This window comes from Protopterus annectens, chromosome 10.part0, assembly GCF_019279795.1.
Source record: "Protopterus annectens isolate FY-2018-M chromosome 10.part0, PAN1.0, whole genome shotgun sequence".
Classification (NCBI taxonomy): domain Eukaryota; kingdom Metazoa; phylum Chordata; order Ceratodontiformes; family Protopteridae; genus Protopterus; species Protopterus annectens.
This window is the reverse complement of record NC_056744.1, coordinates 1,651,037,117-1,651,060,795: the sequence shown is the minus strand read 5'-3', so window position 1 is coordinate 1,651,060,795 and position 23,679 is coordinate 1,651,037,117. Positions and strand designations below refer to the sequence as shown.

Below are 23,679 nucleotides of genomic sequence, written 5' to 3'. Positions count from 1 at the left end.
AGAGGTATGCCCCCAATTTATAGGAAAGTACTAGGCTAGATGTTGTTGCAGGTCATTATACACTTAGTCAATTTCCCTTCAGAGCCTTACAAGCTGTAAAACACCTTTATCTCCTACATTTTTCTTTCTTGTAACTGGTAGTACATTTAGAACTTAAAGCTTCATGTACTACAAAGAAAAATGATAAGGCTTCCATGCTCATAACCAATTTATTATGCATTTTGTGGGAAATAAGTGTCAGGAAATTCACTTTGACTGCTGTTTGGGACTCCATCATAATCATTTGTGGTATAGCAATAAAACTCTTGATATTTTTGCAAATTATTAGCACACCTAGGAAATTGCAGTGGTCCTTGAAATATAGTCTGAATCGAGAGGTATTCTGATTAGAGAATTGCTGGGCAAAACCCAAAAGGGAGATGTATGGACAAACTGCATGATACAGAGGAAGTAAGAATTTCAGTTATATGAGACATGCAGTTACAGTTCCCCAATCAGGAATACTAAATCAAGTTTTACATGTGGATTACATTTATAACTCTTTTTTTTTTTAAGAAATTGTTTATTCTTCTTCCACACACACACACACACACACACACACACACACACACACACACACACACAAAGAAATTGTTTATTAATTTAACATATTTATAATATACACACAGAAAGGAAGAAATTCAACTTCACGTATTGTTATACAGTAATATATTGAATCATCAGAGTAATCTTATACAATTAACACAATAAGAATCTTGATATTTCTATAGCAACATTTCAAGGTTTTCTCAACAACTAAAGGTCTTACCATGATTTATAGATCTTATTCTGATCTTTTTCAGGTTTACATAGTATTTGTGTTAAATTTAAAAATTCTTTGAACATAGGAACTAAGTTTGGTTTCCATTTTTTTGTAATAACTTTTCTGGCAGCTGCCAAGAGAGTCCAAACAAGTCTTTGCTCTTTGGCTTTTACAGATACAAGTGGAACATTATTTAGTATTACTGGGCTAGCTAAAGAACAATTATCAGACCATAACCCTTAAAAATATACTTACCTCTACCCAATATAGATTTAATTTTTCACAATCCATAAACATGTATCCAGTCAGTTTTTACATCTTTACTACATCTCCAACAAACTGAAGAAGTTGTTTTACTAAACTTAGGGATTTTACAGGTAGTAACAAATATCCTGTGTATATATTTCCACTTAGAAACTTTCCAGTATAAACATGAAGAAGTTTGACTGACTGATTTAAGTATCAAAGCTTTATTCTTACCATCTATTGAGTCCATCACTATCTAAAAAGTTACAGAATTTTGCATTGAAATTATTATTATTTATAATTATATAACCTGGACAAGCTTCCTTTGTATGTCAGTTGATCTTCGATAACAATATTCGTATATTCATATAATGGGGGAATAATGTTCTGTTCCTCTTCACTCATATTATCCACAAATTCATTTAATTTCTTACTGATGGATAATATTAACTGGTTAGCAGATTCATCCAACTTATATTCTTTCATTAACTATTGTGGGGACTTTGCTTTTCTTTTTTCAGAGCAAATCCAACCACAATACTAATCCAGAGTTTTTTAGTAAATGAATTTTAACATTGTTCTATTTCCTTAAATCTAGAGGTATGTGAGATAGGAAAACACAAAGATTTTCATTTTGATATTAATGGAGTTTTAAAAAACATATTTGAACTGTTTTAAGAATTGATTTCATGTACACAGAGCCTAAATATTGAAATTAAATTCCTTCTAAGGTAAATTTTGTTCAGATCAGATGAAAGAATTATTACATATTTCTAATGTATCATCTTTAATAAACTTATTAAAATTTAGTGTAGTCAGCTCCTGGATGGTTTTCCATTGACTAGTGTAGGTTGAATCTATCCAAAGTATAATAGAGTTAAAACTTGCAGCAATAGAATAAGATTCTACATCTGGGAAGCTAATAACACCATATTCACATAATTTTATATGATATGTATGAGCAATTCTCGGCTTTTTAGGATATCATAAGAATGAAGTTAACATACTGTGGTGCTGGTGCTGCAGTAGCATTGTCGCTTCACAGTAAGACGTTGTCCTGTTCGATTCTCAGCTAGAGCGTCTTCTGTGAGAGACAGTGAATGGGCGGCTTCACATTCTTCATTGAAGGTTGTGGCCAGTAACTCAGTCTCTCAAAATCTACTGCCAATCAGGCGGACCAGAGTTCCACAACTGTGGCTAATTTCTAAACCCAAAAAAAAAAGAAAGCCAAAACAACAATTTTTCCATTTTCTTTAACATTTTTTTTCAGGGATTAAAACTATTGAATGCAGTGTGTGTGTGTGTTTGTGTGTGTGTGTGTGTGTGTGTGTGTGTGTGTGTGTGTGTGTGTGTGTGTGTGTGTGTACATATATATATATATATATATATATATATATATATGTATACACACACACACACACACACACACACACACACACACACACTGGATATAAAAAGTGTACACACCCCTGTTAAAATGCCAGGTTTTTGTAATATAAAAATGAGACCACAATAAATCATTTCAAAACTTTTCCCACCTTTAATGTGACCTATAACCTGTACAATTCGACTGAAAAACAAACAAATCTGTTGGGGGAAAAATATAAAAAAATAAAAAACATACAATACGCTGGTTGCGTAAGTGTGCACACCCTTAAACTAATACTTTGTTGAAGCACCTTTTGATTTAATTACAGCATTCAATCTTCTTGGGTAGGAGTCTATCCACATGGCACATCTTGACTTGGCAATGTTTGCCCACTCTTCCTTGCAAAAAACGCTCCAAATCTGTCAGATTGTGAGGACATCTCTTGTGCACAGCCTTCTTCAGGTCACCCCACAGATTTTTTATTGGATTTATGTCTGGGCTCTGGCTAGGCCATTCCAAAACTTTAATTTTCTTCTGGTAAAGCCATTCTTTTGTTGATTTGGATGTATGTTTTGGGTCCTTGTCATGTTGAAAGGTGAAATTCCTCTTCATCTTCAGCTTTCTAACAGATGCCTAAAAGTTTTGGGCCAAAAGTGACTGGTATTTGGAACTGTTCATAATTCCCTCCACCTTGACTAAAGCCCCAGTTCCAGCTGAAGAAAAGCAACCTCAAATCATGATACTGCCATCACCATGATTCACCATGGGGATGGTGTTCTTTTGGTGATGCAAAGTGTTGTTTTGGCGCCAACCGTACCTTTTGGAATTGTGGCCAAAAAGTTCAACCTTGGTCTCATAAAACCATAACACATTTTCCCACATGCTTTTGGGATACTTGATATATTGTTTTGCAAATTTTAGCTGGGCCTGGATATTTTTCTGTGTAAGAAAAGGCTTCCGTCTTGCAACCCTACCCCATAGTCCACACATATGGAGAATATAGGAGATTGTTGTCACATGTAGTACACAACAAGTACCTGCCAGAAATTCCTGCAGCTCCTTCAGTGTTGCTGTAGGTCTCTTGGCAACCTCCCTGGCCAGTTTTTGTCTTGTCTTTTCATCAATTTTGGAGGGACATCCATTTCTTTGTACTGTCACTGTTGTCCCATATTTTCTCCACTTTTTGATGACCATCTTCACTGTGTTCCATGGCATATCCAATGCTGTGGAAGTTTTTTTGTACCCTTCTCCTGACTGATATCTTTCAATGATGAGATCTCTTTGATGCTTTGTAAGCTCTCTGTGAACCATGGATTTTGCTGTAGCAGGCAACTGAGTAAATGTTAGGAAAATCATACTAGGATAGCTGAACTTTATTTGGGGTTAATCAATAATCGATGACAGGTGTGTACCCAAGAAGACTAAATGATGTAATTAAATCAAAAGGTGCTTCAACAAAGTATTAGTTTAAGGGTGTGCACACTTATGTAACCAGCTTATTGTATGTTTTTTATTTTTTATATTTTTTTCCCCTAACAGATTTGTTTGTTTTCAGTTGAATTGTACAGGTTATAGGTCACATTAAAGGTGGGAAAAGTTTTGAAATGAATTATTGTGGTCTCATTTTTTATGTCACAAAAACCTGTCATTTTAACAGGGGTGTCAATACTTTTTATATCCACTGTATATGTGTGTGTGTGTGTGTGTGTGTGTGTGTGTGTGTGTGTGTGTGTATATATATATATATATATATATATATATATATAGATATATATATATATATATATATATCTAGGAACCTATCAGTTCCACGAAAGAACACTTGCCCAAAGACCATATCGCCGACGGAGCAGATCTCTGACAATGGTAAGTATAAGTGTGGAACGGGATGCATTCCCATTTCTGCAACGTTGTGCAATCTTGGAGTTGGTATATTTAAGTAGGGTGATGCAGGGGAGCTTGCCCCCCCCTGCTATATACATGTTTCTTTTTGTTTTAGTGCAGAAACGGGAATACATTCCATTCCGCAGTAGTTATGCTTACCTTTGTCGGTGATGTGTTGCGTTGGTGATCTGGTAAGTGTTCTGCCGTAGATCTGATATGGATATATATATTTTTGAATATATATATATATATATATATATATATATATTTCAATATATATGGGCTTTCAATGTTCTAAAGCGAAAGAACATTGAAAGCCCATAACATTGAAATTCAAAACATTGAGACCAAAATCTTGAAAATTCAAAACACTGAAAACTCAAAACATTGATTCCCATAACACTGAAAAAACATAGGAAACCAGCATTTAATATATGCCAGCACAACTACATACAGAAACAAATAAAACAACAAACCATATTACACTTTTTCAAATATAAGCAGGCCTTAAAAAGTAGGTACTCCCAACCAAAAATCTGGACATCTGATTAGCATAAAATTGCAATACCATATAACACATAACTGTTCCCACTTCCAGTAAGAATGCGGGATACTACTCAGAAACACATGCATAAAAAACATTGTGTGACAAAAATGATGGAAAACATACAAGCACATTATCAGAGAGAGTGTAAAATCTATAAATTTTAATAAACAGCATTGCAAAATTCTACTAGACAAGATAATTTATTTTTTGCTTCTGAAAAGGAGAGATGTAATATGTGTGGCTTCTTTCATTAAATTATTGGTGTCACTAGTATTTTGGTCATGTAGTGTGTTTTTCTATGCACTTGACAGTTTCAGAAATCATGTGTGATAAGCAGTATTGAGAAAATATACCTCCTTCACGCAGTTAAGCCTGAAAATAGGTGCATTATGTGTAAAGATAAATCAGGACTGAAAAATGGGAATGTTTCATAGATATAGCTGTGAGGTCTAAGTACCTACAAAAAATGCAACAGCCATCATATCACCTAAACTTTGTACAAGTAAAGAAGAAAATATTATGTACGCTGACAGGTTTCAACAGTGTTTCTGGTAACTGGGGAGAAATAGCCAAGTAATGGGATACTGCAGGGTGGGGGAGATGCTGCGGGAGTGTTGGTGCTGTGTGTGTATGGGGTGCCCCAATCCATTACCCTGCCTACGGTCTCAGTTAACCATGATCGAGCTCTGCTGGCATGACATAGGCAAGCACTTTGTAAACTGGTCTGGTTTCCTAAGGGTAAGCAGGTTTGAGTCAAGCTGCAAGGATGTGTCTTAAATCACTGCAGTAATGGAAACAGTTCTGGGCTCAGGAAGAACAGGAAAATCAGTCTTTTCTTGGACTGGTGATATCCCTAAATTTCTTAACTGAAATACTCATTTTATGAAGTGTGTATTGGAAGGAAAAATCCTCCAGTGGTGAGGGTGAGGCAAGAGTGTCATCTAAATCAGAGCTGGCATCTGAAACTTTAGAAAGTTGGTCAACATGTGCCAGCTGGGCCTCATCAGAGTCATAGAAATCTGGAGAATCCTGTGTGTGGGGTGCAGGGGTATTTCTTTTTTCTTAGTACAGGAGAGATTCTTGGGGAAAGGTACTTTTTTGTGTCCAGTTGCCTGTACACATGAATTCCATGAGATCCTGTGAAAGCTTAAATAAAAGTTCCGGGTAGGCCTGTAAATTATGGAGCAAGTCAAGGACAGGGTTCTTAGACTTCTGCAGCTTGGGCATAAAATTGGGTTTGGAATCATGTAGCTGGGCCACAGATACAGGGGACTGCACACCCCCCTACCAGTAATGAGGATCCAGGTATAACATACTTTAGTTCTACAATGATTACAGGCATTTTAATTTAATTTAAAACTTTTATTTCAAATGTTATACCATAAATACTGGTAGACATTTGCTAAACAAAACAATACAGGCTCACAATGAAAACAGACTTGGCATTTTTAGTAAACTTCTCTGCCCTTGAAACTTATATTCGTTGAAACAAAATTGAAGCTCACATTCAAAGAACATGCATCTGGCCCCTGGTGGATAAGGTTTAACTTTGGGTTGTTTTCAGTCCATAAGCCCCTTGCACACATTTTAGGACCATGCATGCATATGTTCTGATTGTACTAAATTATATTTCTTATAGAACACGGCACCACTTGTTTCTAGTAAACAATGAAACAAAGCATATCGATCAAGAATGACAAAACTGCCCATTTCCAAACATTTCACCCATAAAGGCCACTCAAACTTCTGTCATTGCAGTCCACCAATATTAGTCAATAATGTACAATCTCTGCAGAAGTAAGTCACCTGAATAATTCCACATTAAAAAAAATCTGTAACTAATGAAGAGGTTGATGCCTACAAACAACTTTTTATTTTAGTGTTTCATATAAAAATTCAGTACCTGCTTCCCTTGAAGGGTAAAGTGCCTATGCTACATTAGAAAAGGTAATATTGCATAGTAAATGGATGGCAAACTGACAACATGTCCATAATTACTAGTCATCTCGTCCAAAGGAGGACAAACTCAGGACTGCAACACCCCCCCTTAAAGTACAACGCAGTATCAGCAATCCATCTACATAGTGTGGAACTAGAACCCACAGCCTTCTGCATTAAAAGCAAGTATGTCACCTGTTGTACTAACACTGCTTTCACATTCAGTAGCACAGTGCTGACCATTTGCTAAACAATTCAGTTGCACATTGAAAATGAACTGAAGCTGACAATTCCTTGAAAATGCACTGAAAAACTCTCAATTCATTGAAACTGTACTGAGGTAGTTAGTGTAATCATACCTCTTAACTGTCCAGATTTTCTGCCTCTTATTTGTGGTGTGCTTCTCTTAAAACCTGTTTTTTTTTCTTCTGGCAAACTACCGAGAATTGAAGTCCCTAAATAATGACATGCATTTCAGTTTCAGACTTCATATGCAGAAAATGCAGGCTAAAATAAAACGTGTTATTCTAACAACATTCTAAATGAGAGCAATATTTAAAAGCTGTCCCTATTTTTGGGTGTTTGTGTCCCTATTATTTAAGACTTTGTCCAGATTTCTTGTGCTAGGAAGTTGAGAGGTATGGTTGGTGTAGAGTATTCAGGATCTTGTTTCCTGTAGCCAAAGTACAGGTTTTGAGCCTTATTAAATTAACTAACTTGGCATTCTTAAATAGGGCATTGCACACACACACACACACACACACACACACACACACACACACACACAGTCCCTGGAATGTATTATGCTTCAGATCTGTACAGCAGGGCAGTTGGGTTTAAATTCCACGTGTGGAATTACATGTAGTAGATGTGAATGCATCGATTCATGCGCTCAGGGATGCAAGGGTATTCTAGAACACCCTTAAAGAAAAGTTTTTTTTTTGTTTTTTTTTTACTTTCTAATTAAAAAGTAAATGTGGCAGCCCCTCTCCAGCCAATGGGGACCCCTCTCAGCCAGTGGGCCTTAGGTGACTGCTTTGGAGGCCTAGTGTTGGATCCAGCTCTGCCTGCCAGCACCATTAAAGGAATCCAGTGGTTGATCCTGAGGTTGTTCCTTAGACTTCAAGGAAAGCAAAGAACACACTTCCAAAAATCCCTTGACAAATGATAAGGAGAGCAGAGATCTCGATAGATTAGTCAAAAAAGGCTTCACGTTGATTAAATACTGAGAGCGACCCTCAAGGAACAGATGAAACAAAAAGTAGAAGTGATGAAAAATAAGACTCTTCAGAAGAATTTGCTGGATCTGTGCAGCAACAGGTCCCTGGTTATCAGGCATTCACTTAAATGTAACTTTATTGCATTGGAAGCATCAAGCAGGACAACTGCCATGAGGTCCATTGTTAAGAGATATGCATGGCTAAGAGAAAAGCCTCTGCCAAAGCATGTTTAGATGGAAATGCTTGACACCCCTTTAAGTAAAGATTTCTTGTTTGGACTCCAAGCCTAAAGTGTGTTTAACAAGCTGGAGCAAAAGACACTGCAGACAGTGACAGAATTTTTGCAGTTCCCCCTACCTACATTTAGTGGAAACTACCTAACTAAAACATGGTACATTTCAACCTCTCAAATCAAAGGCAGGAACAGAATGACGAAAGCGGAAATTCCCAAGGAAGTGGCAAGCCAACCACAAGACAAGGGCTGGTGAGTCCCGGCCCACAAGACTCAGCTGGGAGCAGCTCTGACTGAAGACAGCACCTCCCTGTCTCCTACAAAACTCCCAACTCAGTCCTACCTTCCCATTTATCCCTTCCAATATACCTGTGGGGCAGACAGCTCTTTTTCTACCACAACTGGTAAAATATCACTCAGGACAGATACATTCCAAATTTAGGAAATTCAGAGTATGGAATACACTCTCCAAATGCACTAAAATTCTCAAGCATTCTCCCCACTGCAAAAGGCTAGTAAATTGAAACACAGGCTGAAGTTCAGAGCCTCTGGGTCAACGGTTCATAGAATCAGTTCAGCAAAAAGACAAAGGGACAGGGTTCTACTTAAGGTTGTTGCTGGTGCTCAAAAGGAAAGGTCCAGGAGGAAAAGAAAGAGTGCCCATATTTGCTTATGTTTGAACAATTGCCACATTCAGGCAACTTCCCTAAGGGGAACTGAAAGTATCTCTCCAAATAACCATGGAGTGCTTCTCAGTCCTATGGTTCAGTCTTAGTCTATAACAAATCAATCTCCAACCCTTCACCAAACTGACTTTCTTAGGTGATGAAATGGATTCCAGGGACTAGAAGGAATGCCTTCCATAGACAAAGTCCTGTTACTGACCCAATACTTTGGCATTCTGGAAAAAAAATCAGTGTCTGCTAGGGAATTCCACAGGGCTTTGGGGGCCGTGGCTTCATGCTTTCTAATGATACCATTAACCAGGCTGCAATGAACATTAAAAAAAAATAGTACTTCAAGAACACCTGCTGCCAGCACCTGCACTCCTTACAAACTCCAATTCCACTTTTACTATGTTGGGTGGACTGAAGCACGCCAGAGCAATCAGGGAGTTCCCTTCTGATCCTTTCCGTGACACCTCAGACCTAGTCTGCAGAACACATTCAGGCAAAACAACTGTGTAGGACTTCTTGGACACTGCTTTCATGACCAAATGCATGAACTTAAATGAAATTATTATAGTACAGAAAACAGTAATGGCTTAGATGACTAAATAGAAACCAGGGACACAACTGAAAAGAACACACAGTGTTACAGTGATGCTGTTCATCAACAAACCGTGAGACATTCACTCCTATCCCCATGTGCTGAATGGCTGTGCAGCTTCGGGAATTTGCACAAAGGACTGGACTGACCCTCCAGGCCCAACAGCTACCAGGAACAGAAAATTGTCTGGCAGATTCTCTAAGCCTGTCAACTGCAGTGCCTCATAAACTGATGCTTAAAAGTAATATTTTCCCCCAAATGACACACGGGTTTCATAAGCCAGAAGCACAAGTTTTCCCCTTAGATCTAAAGGTACAGCTTAAGAAATGTTGCTCGAGGGTCCTTCTCAAGAGGAGCCTGGGGAAGAATCCCTTCACCTCCCCATAGGCAGGTCTATTTCTCTGTGCATTTTCTCCCCTACTTCTTATCCCCAGGGTACTTCAGGAAATCAGTGAGATGGACCAAGTGTGATCCAGGTACAGACAGCTCTGGTTCTCCCCTCTCTTCAACCTGGCCAAGGAAGAATCATGGATGCTGCCTTTGGAAGTGAACCTTCTCCCCCTAGAACGTGGGATCCACTTTTCATCATCCTTGGACACTCTCTTAGTGGTAGGGTAAATAGTATGTTACTTATACCAACTTCACATCTATTCTCAAAGAACATTTTGCAAATCCTCAAAGAAACCAGGAGATCAAGCACCAGAAAATCATACATTTCAAAATGGGTAAGATTCCCTAAATGCTGCTTGGCCAATGGGTAACAGCTGCTGGAAGCCCATTTGACACAGCCCATAAGCTGTTTGACAGATCTGTATAACTGCTGTCTACTCTATCATTCAAAAAATCAATGCCTTTGCTATCTCAGCTTGCTTTATTATACTCCCCCAATTTTGTCTCATCACACCATGAAACAGTTTCTTAAGGATATGATTCATTTGAGACCACCAAAAAGAACCCGCACTTTTTATTGGGGCCTAACTTTTATCCTAGAAAAGTTAATCCTACCTCCTTTTGAGACAGCCACCTCCACAGATATAAAATATTCCACCTGGATAACTGCCCTGATGTTGGCTCTCACTTCTGCCAGGAGAACCTCTGAGCTTTAAGCCCTTATGTGTGCTGAACCTTTTCTCATTTTACATAAGGAGAGGGTTTCTTTGCACATCAGTCCTTCCTTTATAAATAAATTGGTATCTGACCTTTTCCTGAACCAACCCATTAACCAGCCTGTCTTCTTCTGAAACACTGTAAACAGGAAGAAAGAACACTGCATTCATAGACAACTCAGAATTTACTTTGATTTTCTGTGGGTTTTACTCTTATCCATCAACGTGTGTGCCTTTTGCAAAATACAAGGAAGGGAAACCTGTTAACCATCTCTAAGTGGGTTGCCAGTTGCATTGCCTTTTACTACAAACATCATGGGAAGCCAGTAGAAGAGTGAATCAGTATACACTGAATTAGTGCAACAGCTGCTAAAAGTTCCTTCCCCCGCAGAGTTTCTAACCATTCTATCCTGGAAGCATCCACCAGGTCCTCAGTCCCTACCTTCTCAAAGAACTACAATCTGCCTATGTCTTCTATGGTCAGGTTAAGGGTTGCATCATCAATTTTGTAGGTCCTCATCTCCCTTACCCCTTCATTTGCATATCCTCCTATCTCTCTAAGTCTGGGAATCATCCCAAGAGTGACTGATGCAACATTAAAGTATGGAGAACGTAGTACAGTTGTGTAGGTACTTGTAACAGTAGATGTTTGTGTGTCTTTACATTATGTATTCCATCCCACCCACTCCCTTTTATTTCATTCCCAACATCTAGGTTTGAGAGTGGGTACTCTCTTCTACTGCTTAGGACCTTTCTTCCACCCTCAGTTAGGTCCCCACTTCCTTGTTCAGGGGACACCTCTGGTTAAGTCATGTGCCTGATTACCCTTGAGAGGGTGGGGCTACAATCAGTGTGCAAGAAAGATCTGAGGAAATGATGCCAGCTGGTGACCCTTTATACTCCCAACATCCTGACTTTGGATGCAAAGGTGTCCACCGAGCCTTGGAAAGGGTGGAAAATGTCTCTGGTATTTGTGCTGACCTCAGCCTCCTGTAGGACAGGAAATCCCTTTATTACTCTTACAGTAAAGATACTCTAGCACAGTGAAGGCAAACCTATGACACGTGTGTCAAAGGTGACACATGCCATGACGTTTTGGGTGATATGTCAGTGATCTCCAGCACCCGAATTACCAAAGACACTGCTTTTGCATCCATTGCTCATGTGAAGTGCACTTAATTATTTTGTGCCAGGAGCTTTTGACACACCAAACCCAAAAGGTTTGCCATCGCTGCTCAAGCATCTACATTTATAGCAAGTACCTTGACAGCTGTACAGTTATACATATCTAATTACCTAACTGGTATTTCCGATAAAACTCACACAGGCACATACTTAATTTAACACAGTCTGATCAATATAAATGTTTTTTTTTTTTTTTTTTTTTTTTACAAATCTCACCTCAGAGTTGCATAAAAATGTATATTTGGAATTTTGTTGTATAGTTGCACTTTTCCGGAGAGGGTTGATTGAGGACAAATGTATTGAATAGTGTAAGCTTTTAAAAATACATATAGTTAGAAAGCTTGTGAGCAAACTATTACTCTGTTATTTTTTTTACTTGGATCTCTTGTCTGTGTACCTAAAGGATTTTTGATGAGAAACAGACTGTCTACCCTGCTTGGATTATTTTTGAATACTTAGTAATTCTGTGTAATATTTCAAATTATATATGTTTTATTATTTTTTTACTTAAGATGAGTTTGTTTGCTACTTCTACTACCATTATCTGATCTGATTAATATATAGTGATTAACTAGCTATATATGGAATAAGAATCTTCCACACAGAGAAGTTTCTTCTGTTTTGTTTTTGGACACACTATACCTGTTTAGTGGGTTGTTTGAGACTTCAGGGATACCACGGAGATTACTTGTTTTTTATTTGAAAAAAAAATGCAATTTACTTTAAAAGAAAAACATCAATGTAATGTTCTATTAAATGTACTACAACCTTGTTATTTTGGAGAATATATAAATTGAAGTTCTTTAATAGAACATTTTATACTAATTGTAAAATAGTCAGAATTTCAAAAAATAAAAAACAGTTGTACATGCTGGAGATGTTAAAAAATGGAGCTGTAGATTGGGAAAGTGTATTTGTTGAATGTAGAAAACCTGGAACTTGTTGTGGGCAAATACAACTATTTAGTCAAGCATTGTAGATAGACAACTTTAGGTTTTAAAAAATATATAATTTTGCGTAATTGTCCAAAAAATGCAAATGCCCATTTTATAAGTGGATTAAATAGTATGAAGATGTGCGCGGTACAGATGCTGCCACTCATGCAGGGTCCATCTGTACCACGCACACCCTTACACCCTATTCTTATTCTCCCTCCTCCTGTGTTTGGTCATTAGAGCTTCACTTTTGATTTGCGACCCCATCAGTCATGAGTTGTGATACCACAGTCTAACAAGTACTTGCTATTGCTTTGTTAAGTGACAGGAAAAGTAAAGCCGGTATTTATTGTTTTGGCCAAATGCAGATAGCTTGAGGGTGTGATGGCCCAAGCTGTATAGCCTGTGACCATGACTGACCCAAGGGTTAGCAGATTTAAAAGCAAATAGAATGATTGTGCATAAAACATAGTAGTTAGAGGATGATCACTGACAGAATGACTCTGGCTGTGTACCTGTACCTCTAGGTAGCTGTAGAGAAAGGTTTATGTAGCAGCAAATGCCAGACTGAGAGCAGAGAGATGATTTGTTATGAATTATGGTAGAGGTTACATGTAGCTAGTAACTGGGGGAGAATAAGACCATAGAAGACCCTTCATTATAAATCAGTTATAAGTCAGTTAAAGAGGTTACATACAACTTATGATTGCAGAAGGAGAATATAAGCACATAGAGGAATTGTTATGATTCTGGTTAAGAGGTTATCTACAACTAGTGACTCAGGAGGTAGAACTAAATAGTTGAATGTATGATAGTAATAGGGAAGGAAAACAGAAAAAGAGATCAAATACTACCAAAAATTGGGTGTCGAGAATGTGGGCAACATGGACAGAAGGGTGGAAGGGGTGCATGTGGCAGTATTCCAACGTAAGACAATAATTAAGGGTGGTATTTAGGATGCCTGATGAGAATATATATGTGACTGCAGTAAGCAGCTACTCACAGTTTAATTTCTCCAAGTCACCCCATTCTTAAGTAAAAGTATGATTAAAGTTAGTGAAATGAGTATTGTTTCAGTCTTTGATGTTAGCCAAAAGTGCTGTTTGCAGCACCTGCAGTGTGCCCGGCCAGAAATTACACATCCTGCAATTTATACGGAGTTACATGTATCAATGTCATATCTAAATTTGACTGTAAATTCATTTTTTGTGAGACCCATTCCTCCTCCTACTGTTTGAACTGTCTGGGTATCCTTCTTCTACATTGTCCTCATTTCTCCCTGCAAATCCTGGTATTTTATGACTTTGTGTATAGGTTCATAGGTAGGTACTAGGCTATCTGGCCTAGGGCCTATACAAGCCCAGCCAAAAAGATACCCTAGCTTTTGCCACCCAAGAAAATTATTTTCCTGTGCCACTGTCGAGCAGAGCTACAGAAGTGATCCCCGGGGTGAATTTCCTATCTCCCATCCAATCATCAAGATTTTTCTTGAAGAGTGCTAATAAGGAGCTTTGTTTGATATAGGTAGGTAGTTTATTCCAGAGTATGGGGAGTCTCTGGGACGGGAATCTATCCCTCCAGCATGTTCTGTTTATTGTGGTGACAAAGTTTAGGTCCCTAGAGTGTGTAGCTCGGAGGGATTGGGACTTCTTTAAGTGGAGCATGTCCAACAGCTCTGGGTTTGACATAGCTTTGTATGTTAGGCAGAGATCATCTCTGAGTAGGCAATATGTGACAGAGTAAAGCTGGAGTTTTTGAGACGGTCTGTGTAGGGCATCTGTTTGAGGCCAGTAATCCTCTTTGTGAGGTATTTTTGTGGCCTTTCCAGTTGTTGTAGATGTCTTGTGAGGTACATACCAAAAGGAGCACTGTACTCTGTAATGGGTCTAATGAGTGATGAGTAGAGGGGAACGATGACCTCTCTTTTTTCCTGGATGAGAAACCTTTTGTGATGAAGTGTGCCACATAGAAGGATTTCCTGACTACTGTGGCGATGTGATTATCAAAGGAAAGACTACTGTCCACCTGTGTCCCATGGTCTCTTATCACACTTTCGGTGTTAAGTATACTACTGCCTATGTTAAACTGCCTATGTTGTAGTTCATGGGCACAGAGTTTTTAACCAAAGGGGATGACAATGCACTTTTTGGCATTGAGCTTGAGGCCATGGCTTTGACACCAGGTATCTGTCTCAGTGAGGCCCTTTTGTAGGATGTCCACATCTTTAGGAGTTTCGATTATGGCTCTGTCATTTCTCTGTCATGTATTTCTTTACATAAGATGCTGTAGTCACTGGGTGTAGCTGTTTCAATGCTACTTTTGTCTTCTTTTCATAGACTACTATATTTGGTTTTCTCACATGTATTTTTTGAGCTGTTGGTAATGGGTGATCCCATGTGATATAAACTTTATCATTCTCTATAATGCTTTGTGGCCCATGTTTGCAATTCTTCTCAGCTACTTCAATATTATGTTTACACAATGCCCAGTGCAACAGCCTTACCACATTATTATGCCTTTCGGTATACAGGCCCTCTGCCATAAGCGTATCACAACCAGCAAGATGTTTACAGTTCTGTTTTACAGAACCTGCAGTTGTCTGTTTCCTCCAGATGTTCAATGGACTTTTTAAACAAACGTGCATTTAGTCCACTGTCCTGAGCTGCCAATATTAACCTTTCATCTTTTGGTTTAAATTCATCCCTCCGTAACGATTCCTGCTTCATATCCTAATCAACATTATGCTGTTCAGGGTTTTTTTGTATGTTTGCAACTGTATTTATGCCTTTTCCACCTTTTCTTGCTTCTCATCTGATCCCTCTCCTTATATTCTTTCTTTTGTTTTATTGACTCATTCAATTGCTGCGTGATTTTTGTCTACTTCTAGTTTGATTTCCATTCTTGCTTGACACTAATATGTGTCTGCAAAACCGTGCATGGAAATCATCTTAGACCTGTTCTCTTTGTTTTAAAACTTTCACTATGTTTGGATCTTGTGAAGTCAGCAGATATGTATGCAGCTTTACAATTGCAGATCTATACATGTTTTCAATTTTGAAGAGGCCCATAACTCATTCAGAATGTGGAATATATAATCTTGGTAAACACTGATTTTTATACATCATTTGATAAGCATGAAACATTTTTCTTGTTTCCTGTCCCACTGTTCCAATGTCTTTTAGGCTAGTCAGTCAACCCAACCCTGTAAGATAGAATAGATAGCGCAAATTAGTTTATAGCTTGGACTTTGTTCCTAAATGTCAGCGCTGTTTCAGTATTAATTTTAGTCTTCTAAAATATTCCTTACTGAGTTTTTTTCACATTTGTCGATGTTTTACTGTTCATCTTTCATCAGTTCTCAAATATTTATATACTCCCTCCTGTTGAAGTTCCTTTATATCACATTCCTGTTGCTGCAGCAGTCCTGCTTTAAAGGTTGCTTTTACACATTATCAAGACAAAATGACATTGTTGTATCATCTGAAAATGTTTCGACCACTTCAAGTTGTCCTTTCAGCTTCTCATGTGATAATATACAATTTTAAGTCATCCACAAATAGAAGATGAGAAGTCTTTACACTTTGTTATTTTCTGGGAGCCAAATTTTAACCATGACCTAATCTGTTAAGTAGACAACTTAATGGTTTAAAAGCAAGACAAAAGAGCAGTGATGACAGAGTCATACTGGAATACCCCCATTTGAACTTTTATCCCTGTGATAATAAATTGTCTTCTATCATGGCTTAGCTGCAAAGTGGTTTCCCACAGTTTCGTGATCACTGTAATGTAATTGATCAATGTAGGGTGTATCTTATACATCTGTAGACACACCTTTATCCATGAATGTGGGATGCTAGCAAATTTTTTTTTTGTAATCTACCCATGCCATACTTAGATCATTCCCCTTTTTACAATCCTGCATTCTGACTTTACTTAACAACAAATGATCCTATTTTCCATACGATTTTCTCTTTTTACCTTTTTATTCTATTGCCATGATTGAGTTTTCTTCTAAATGACTAATAAACTCTATCAGCATCAAGTCTATTATATGGATTGTACAACAATGGAAGGAAAGTTATTGGTCTATAGTTTTTAGGATGGCTTACAGGTTCACTCTTAAGGAGTATCGTTTTTACCTTTAGCCAGGTTAGTATCTGTGTGGACTGCACATATAACTAGTCCTTACTCAGGGCTATATCGCCATGTAAAGATGTTCATACTTTTAGCCAGAAGTTAGGTACTGCATCTGGGCCTGGGGTTTTCCAGTTATGAGCCTTTCTTTATTTTGTTTCAGTTTCTCTGGCCGTTACTTCATCCCATTTCATATCCTGTACATAAGAACGTCTTAGTTTCTTTTATCCATTTGGCATCTTTGTTATATTTCAAATCGTCTTTATAGAGATGTCGCCAAAGTATATCTATTTCTTCATTTTGTTGTAGGAGTTTCTATTCCTTTTGTTTGTTTCTCAGCAGTCTGTATGAATTACTTTGTACTTTTCCTTTAAATGTCGCTGCATATCTTCTAAGCTTTTCTGCCTGTGATATCTTTAGTTTATTATTTGCAATACTGTATGATAGATCCTGGTTTGTTCTAATACTACACATTGCTTTTATCACATCTATCGTTCTAAGTATTTTTGTTCATCTGTTCACTCTTCCTGTTCCCTTGTCTATACTCTTCTAACAGTGACACTTCTGGTTTTAATTGCTTTAGTTTTTTCTATTCGATATTTCCTTGATGGCATTTGATTTCTTCCCTTCCTTTACCCTATTGGCCTATATTTTGTGGTAAGACATTATCTGTTATTAATTTACCTGCACAGTACCTATGTAATCAATTTCTTTCATCGATCTTAATATGTCTATCCATTTCTATTAAATTAAGCAACTCTTCCCTTAGATTATTTTCTTCTAAACTTGAGGGCGCATTTTTTGTTTTCCATTTCCTGCAGGCATTTTGCAAAGTTCCAGAACATCTTCCTGTGACATATTCTCTTCATCTGCGTCATCCATTGCTCTTCATATGGAAACTGACTGGCCTATCACTCCACAACATTGACTGCTTCAGAGTTGCCACTGTTTCCTGCTCCTCCCCTTGCTGTGCACTCCAAAGTATCTTCATGTGGCAAGTGATCATATGCTTCCCATTCTACCTGTTTCTCTTTAATTTCTGGACTGTTTGTTCCATCATGTCGTGATGATACCAGCGTTGGGTTTTCTATACTATATTCACTTCACAGATAATCCATTACTTTAGTTTCTATTTCTTTAACTTCTCCATTACTAATCCTCTTTTCCATTTTTTCCTCTTTGTTTTCTTATTTTTTTGTATTGTGAAATTTTCCATATCTAGATGCCTTTGCCTGCATTTCTAGTCAATCTTTGGTTCTGCTTTTTTGTACTGATTTGTTTTGTTTTCTGCTTTGTCTAAATATTGCGCCATATCAGATCTATATTTCTTTCTCATGTCCATGTTTCTTTTTTTCAAGAATCTCTAGGTTTTGGTCTTGATATTTTTGCACTTCCTGAGTTGCTTCTTTTTCTAAATGGCCCAAGATTTCTTTGTCTATATAATGTTTTTCATGGTTCTGTTGTATTAATGAATAAAAATTTACATTTGAAGCTTTTAACAGTTTTTTCTTTCCTCTAATTTCTCTCTCAATCTTTTTTGATTATCTTTTATCCAGAAATTCTGGGCTTCTTGCTTAATAGTAATGATACACAATTTCTTTCTTATCCTCAGTTGTCCATTGTATCATCTTTATGGCTCTGTTTTGGCCTGTCACTTTTTGAGGACTACTATTTCCTTCTACAATGGGGGGGGAATTGAGGATTCTACACTGACATTTTTTTCCAGTCCTGGTACCAGTGTGCATACCAGGATTAAACACTTTTTTTATCTTGGGACTTGTGCACCCAGCCATTTTTTTGTCTTTTAACTTACTTCTGACCATGATATATGTAGTATAGAATACAATCTATATATCTGTATTCTCTTGGTTATATTTTGTTAAAAAAACAGGATCCATCTCAAGAAGCTAGTTCCAGCAGTACTACTCTCCTTTGCTTACTGATTTTATTGTCTGTCCATTCTGACGCTTGCTCACAGTAAGGAAGCTCTGATAAGTGATGTCTTGCACTTAATTTAGTACGATGTTGGCAACAAAAGAAGGACATCTGATTATAGAAATCAAAAACAGATTTAACTATCTAAACAAAGCATGCACATTGTGATGAAACTTTCTGACATACTTATTTCATGGTTATAATAAAATACTAACATATAATCTGTTTTTAGGTACCAGAAACACAGAATGCAGTGAGAGTTGTATACAGCAGACATCACTTGGGACATCTCTGTTAACTTACCCAGAAGACAACCTGCAGCAGTGTGCTCAGCATGTGAAAGTTCGTAAGAAGTCTCATCTCACTGCTGTATCAGGACATAACTGCAGCAAGAGCCCTGAATGTGACCTAAGACAGGGAGCTCAAACAGTGAAGAAACCATATACATGTGCTGAATGTAGTAAATGTTTCCCGTATCTCAGTAGCCTTCAAAGGCATTTTGCTGTTCACACAGGAGAAAAACCATATAAATGTACTGAATGTGATAAGTGTTTTGCAGAGCGCACTAGCCTTCGATACCATCGTGCCATTCACACGGGCAAAAAAACATATCAGTGTGCTGAGTGCAATAAATGTTTTATAAATATGTCAGACTTAAAACGCCATCAGAGCTCTCACACAGGAGCCAAACCATATAAATGTGCTGAATGTAGTAAGTGTTTCACACACCTCAGTAAGTTTCAGAAGCATCAGATCCACCATACGGGAGACAACCCATATAAGTGTGCTGAATGCAGTAAATGCTTCACTCGCCTCTCTTACCTTCAACAGCACCAGACCATTCACATGGGATACAGCCCATATAAATGTGATGAATGCAGTAAATGTTTCACGCGCCTCTGTAACCTTCAACAGCACCAAACCATTCACACGGGAGAGAAACCTTATAAATGTGCTGAATGTGGTAAGTGTTTTCGACTAAAAGGATGCCTAAAACTACATCAAAAGTCTCACACAGGAATTAAACCATATAAATGTACTGAATGTGGTAAGTGTTTTGCACATCAAAGTAATCTTCGAAAGCATAGTACCATTCACACAAGTGAGAAACCGTATAAATGTGTTGAATGTGAAAAGTGTTTTCGAGTAAAGGGAAACCTAAAACTGCATCAGCAATCTCACATGGGAATGAAACCATATAAATGTACTGAATGCAATAAATGTTTTGCACAGCTCAGGAGTCTTCGAAGCCATCATGCCATCCATTTAGGAGAGGAGTATTAACATCTTTGCATGAAGACTTGCCATGAGTAAGAACTATTTATGTGCGCATCCTGAACAGATAGCAACCTGGCTAACAACAGGTAAAAAAATGCTCCTACTTAAGAGTGAACCTGCAAGCTACCCCAAAAACTATAGACCGGTAACTTGCCTTCCAATGACGTGTAAACTATACACTAGAACTGATGCCGACAAAGTTTACAGTCAATTAGAAGAAAACTCGATTATGACAGTAGAACAAAAGGGCAATAAAATAAAGTCATATGGAATAAAGGATCATTTGATGTTAAATAAAGTCATAGTGGAGAACTGTAAAAAGGGGAAGAATTTAAGTATGGCATGGATTGACTACAAAAAAGCATTTGATAGTATCCCACATTCATGGACAAAAGAGTGCTTACAAATGTATAAGATACATCCTACACTGATCGAATATGTTACAGTGACCATGAAACAATGACAGACTACTTTGCAGTTAAATTATGATAAAGGACGAATAAATTAATATCTCAGGGATAAAACTTCAAAGGGGGATATTCCAGGGTGACTCTCTGTCACCATTACTATTCTGCCTTGCCATTAACCCATTAATCTGTTTACTTAACAGCTTTAGACCATGGCTATAATGTGGCTCCTAGAAAACAACAAAGTCTAAAGACTTCTCATCTTCTCTTTGTCGATGATTTAAAACTATATAGCTCATCAGACGAGGAACTGAATGCACAGCTGCAGGTTGCCCAAACATTTTCAGATGATATTAGAATGGCATTTGGCCTTGATAAATGTGCAAAAGCAACCTTTAAAGCAGGAAAACTGCAGCACCAAGAAAACATCTGTTTGGGACAAGACTGTGATATAAAAGAACTTGAGTAAGAGGGAGTGTATAAATACTTGGGAACCGATGAAGGATCGGCAATAAAACATGAACAAATGCATATAAAAGTCAGTAAGGGGTATTTTAGAAGACTTAAACTAATCCTGAAAACAACATTGATGTCCAGGAACAAAATCCAAGCTATAAACCAATTTGCTCTTCCTGTCATAACTTATAGTTTTGGAGTGATTGGCCCCAAAATGTGTTGGATAGATTAGATATTAAAACAAGAAGGATGCTTTCTGGTCGCCAGATGCTCTATAAAAATCAGTGCTTATCAAGATTATATATTCCCTATTCCGAAGGAGGGATGGGCCTCCTTGAAACTGATTACATGTACAGATCTGCAATCGTGGGACATATCTGCTGACCTCACAAGACCCAAACATAGTGAATGTTTTGAAATATGAGGAGAATAAATCTAAGATGACTTCTCTGCTTAACCTAGCAGAAGCATATCGCTGTCGAGCAGGAATGGAAATCAAACCAAAAGTAGATAAAAATCAGACCGCAACTGAATGTGCCAAAAAGCAAAAGAAAGAATATAAGGTGAAGAACCAGATGAAAAAGCAAGACGTGGACAAATCTTAAATATAGTGGCAAGTATAGAAAACTTCTGAAATCACCTAATGTTGATCAGAAATGAACGCAGGAATGGTTAAGGAGAGGTGAATGCAAACCAAGAGATGAAAGGTTAATATTGGCAGCCCAAAACAGTGGTCTACGTACATGCTGGTTTACAAAGTCCATTGAACATGTGAGAGAAACAGAAAAATGTATGTTTTGTAAAACCGAACTGGAAACAGTCGTACACCTCATTGCTGGTTGTGACATACTAATGGCAGGAGGACTGTATACTGAATGGCACAATAATGTGGCGAGACTGTTGCACTGGGGATTGTGCAAACATTATGGTTTTGAAGTGGCTGAGAGCACTGGAAGCATGAGCCACACAGCATCATAAAAAATGATGGTGTACATCATATGGGATTGTTTCATTACCAATAATTCAAAAGATAGATGCTAGAAAATTGGGCATAGTAATCCAAGAAAAGAAGACAAGAGTAGCATTGATCATTGAAATCGCCACACCCAGTGACTACAGTGTCCTGCGTACAGAGAGAGAGAGAGAGAGACACAAGGTTATAAAATATCGGGATCTGCAAGCGGAAACAAAAGCAATGTGGAAGGATACCCAGATAGTACCAATAGTAGTAGGAGCAATGGCTCTTATAAAAGAGTCTACCATTATATTTAGATATGCTACCAATACATGAAACTGTACGAATTACAGAAGGAGTCATTATTAGGCACATTGCAGGTGCTGCGAAAAGCACTTTTGGCTGATAGTGAAACAGTACTAATTTCATGAACTTTAATCGTACTTTGACTTAGGAATGGGGTCCATTCCTGTCATGGTATTAGAAACCCAAAAGATTTGGAGAAATTAAAAAGCAAGAGGCCACCCACATAGAAGGTTTGAATGGACAGATGATGAAATCAGCAAGAAAAGAAGAGTAGTATTGTTGGAACTGAATTCGTCCTTAAGTCTTAGTGAGTACCTTCCAGTGGTGGACATTATCACAAAGTTTCACCAAGACAACACTGATATATACTGTATTTTATATAGCATATATCATGGAGAGAGGCAGGTTAAAAAATAAAACGTCAGCTGAGTCCTAGGTAAAAAAGTGTCCAATCCTGGTGCCAGGACTGGAAAAAAAGCAGTGTAAAATCCTCAAGACATGGTAACATTCCTAAAATGGGATTAGGTCAGGCTCAGGGGGAGGATGGCCCGGCCCCCTGCTGTAGAATGAAGTACTAGTCCACAAAATACAACGGGCCAAAAAGAGCTATAAAGATGTCAGTGGACTACTGAGGATAAGAAAGAACTTTTATTGTTACTATTATTCAAGAAGCCCAGAATTTCCAGATAAAAGATCTTCAAAAAGATCGAGAGAAATTAGAGGAAAGAAAAGCACTTGCACAAAAAAAAACTGTCAAAAGCTTCAAATGCAAATTTGCATTCAGTAATACAGCAGACCCCTGCAAAACATTACATAGATGAAGAAAATGTGGACAGCCTGAAAAAGAAGCAACAGGAGACATATAAGAATATAAAGAACAAAATCCAGAGATTTGTGACATTTATAAAAAGGAAATATGAACATGTGAGGCATCTGAAGAAGAAATATGAACATGGGAAAGAAAAATATATCTGATATGGTGCAATATTTATGCAAAGAACAAAGCAAAACTAATCAATAGATAAAGCAGCACCAAAGATATTTGAAGAGAAATACAGGCAAAGATACCCGAATATAGAAAATTTCATTATACAAAAAATAAAAAAAATAAACAAAGGGGGAAAGTAGAAAAGATCAGTAATGGAGAAGTTAAAAAAAAAAACATAAGTTATGGATTACATGCGAAATGAAGGATTTAGTGTAGAAACTTCAGTACAGGTGATGTCACAGCATGAGGGAAGAGTGAGTCGCCAAATTAAGGAGAAACAGGTGGAGTGGGAGGCATTTGTAGTCTTGACACAGACTGATTCGCTGGAGCCTTCTGTAGGAAACCGACACAAAAGTTCATGTGAAGCTGTACAACAAAACATGGAACAGGAAACCATGGCAACTCTAACATAGTACTGTGGAGTGAATGTCCAATGAGTTCCCATATGAAGAAACAGCAAATGGGACAGGATCCTTCTGAAGAGGGT

General features: G+C 37.7%; 1 protein-coding gene across 1 annotated transcript in view; it reads left to right on the top strand.

The window, feature by feature from the left end:
* The window catches only part of LOC122814368 (zinc finger protein 729-like), a 600,102-nt gene that overhangs the window by 120,731 nt on the left and 455,692 nt on the right, over window positions 1–23,679 (top strand). The window contains exon 7 of the mRNA XM_044086953.1: window positions 19,035–20,079. Coding sequence (XP_043942888.1) covers window positions 19,035–20,079 — 1,045 coding nt within the window. The remainder of the gene's footprint in view (window positions 1–19,034; window positions 20,080–23,679) is intronic.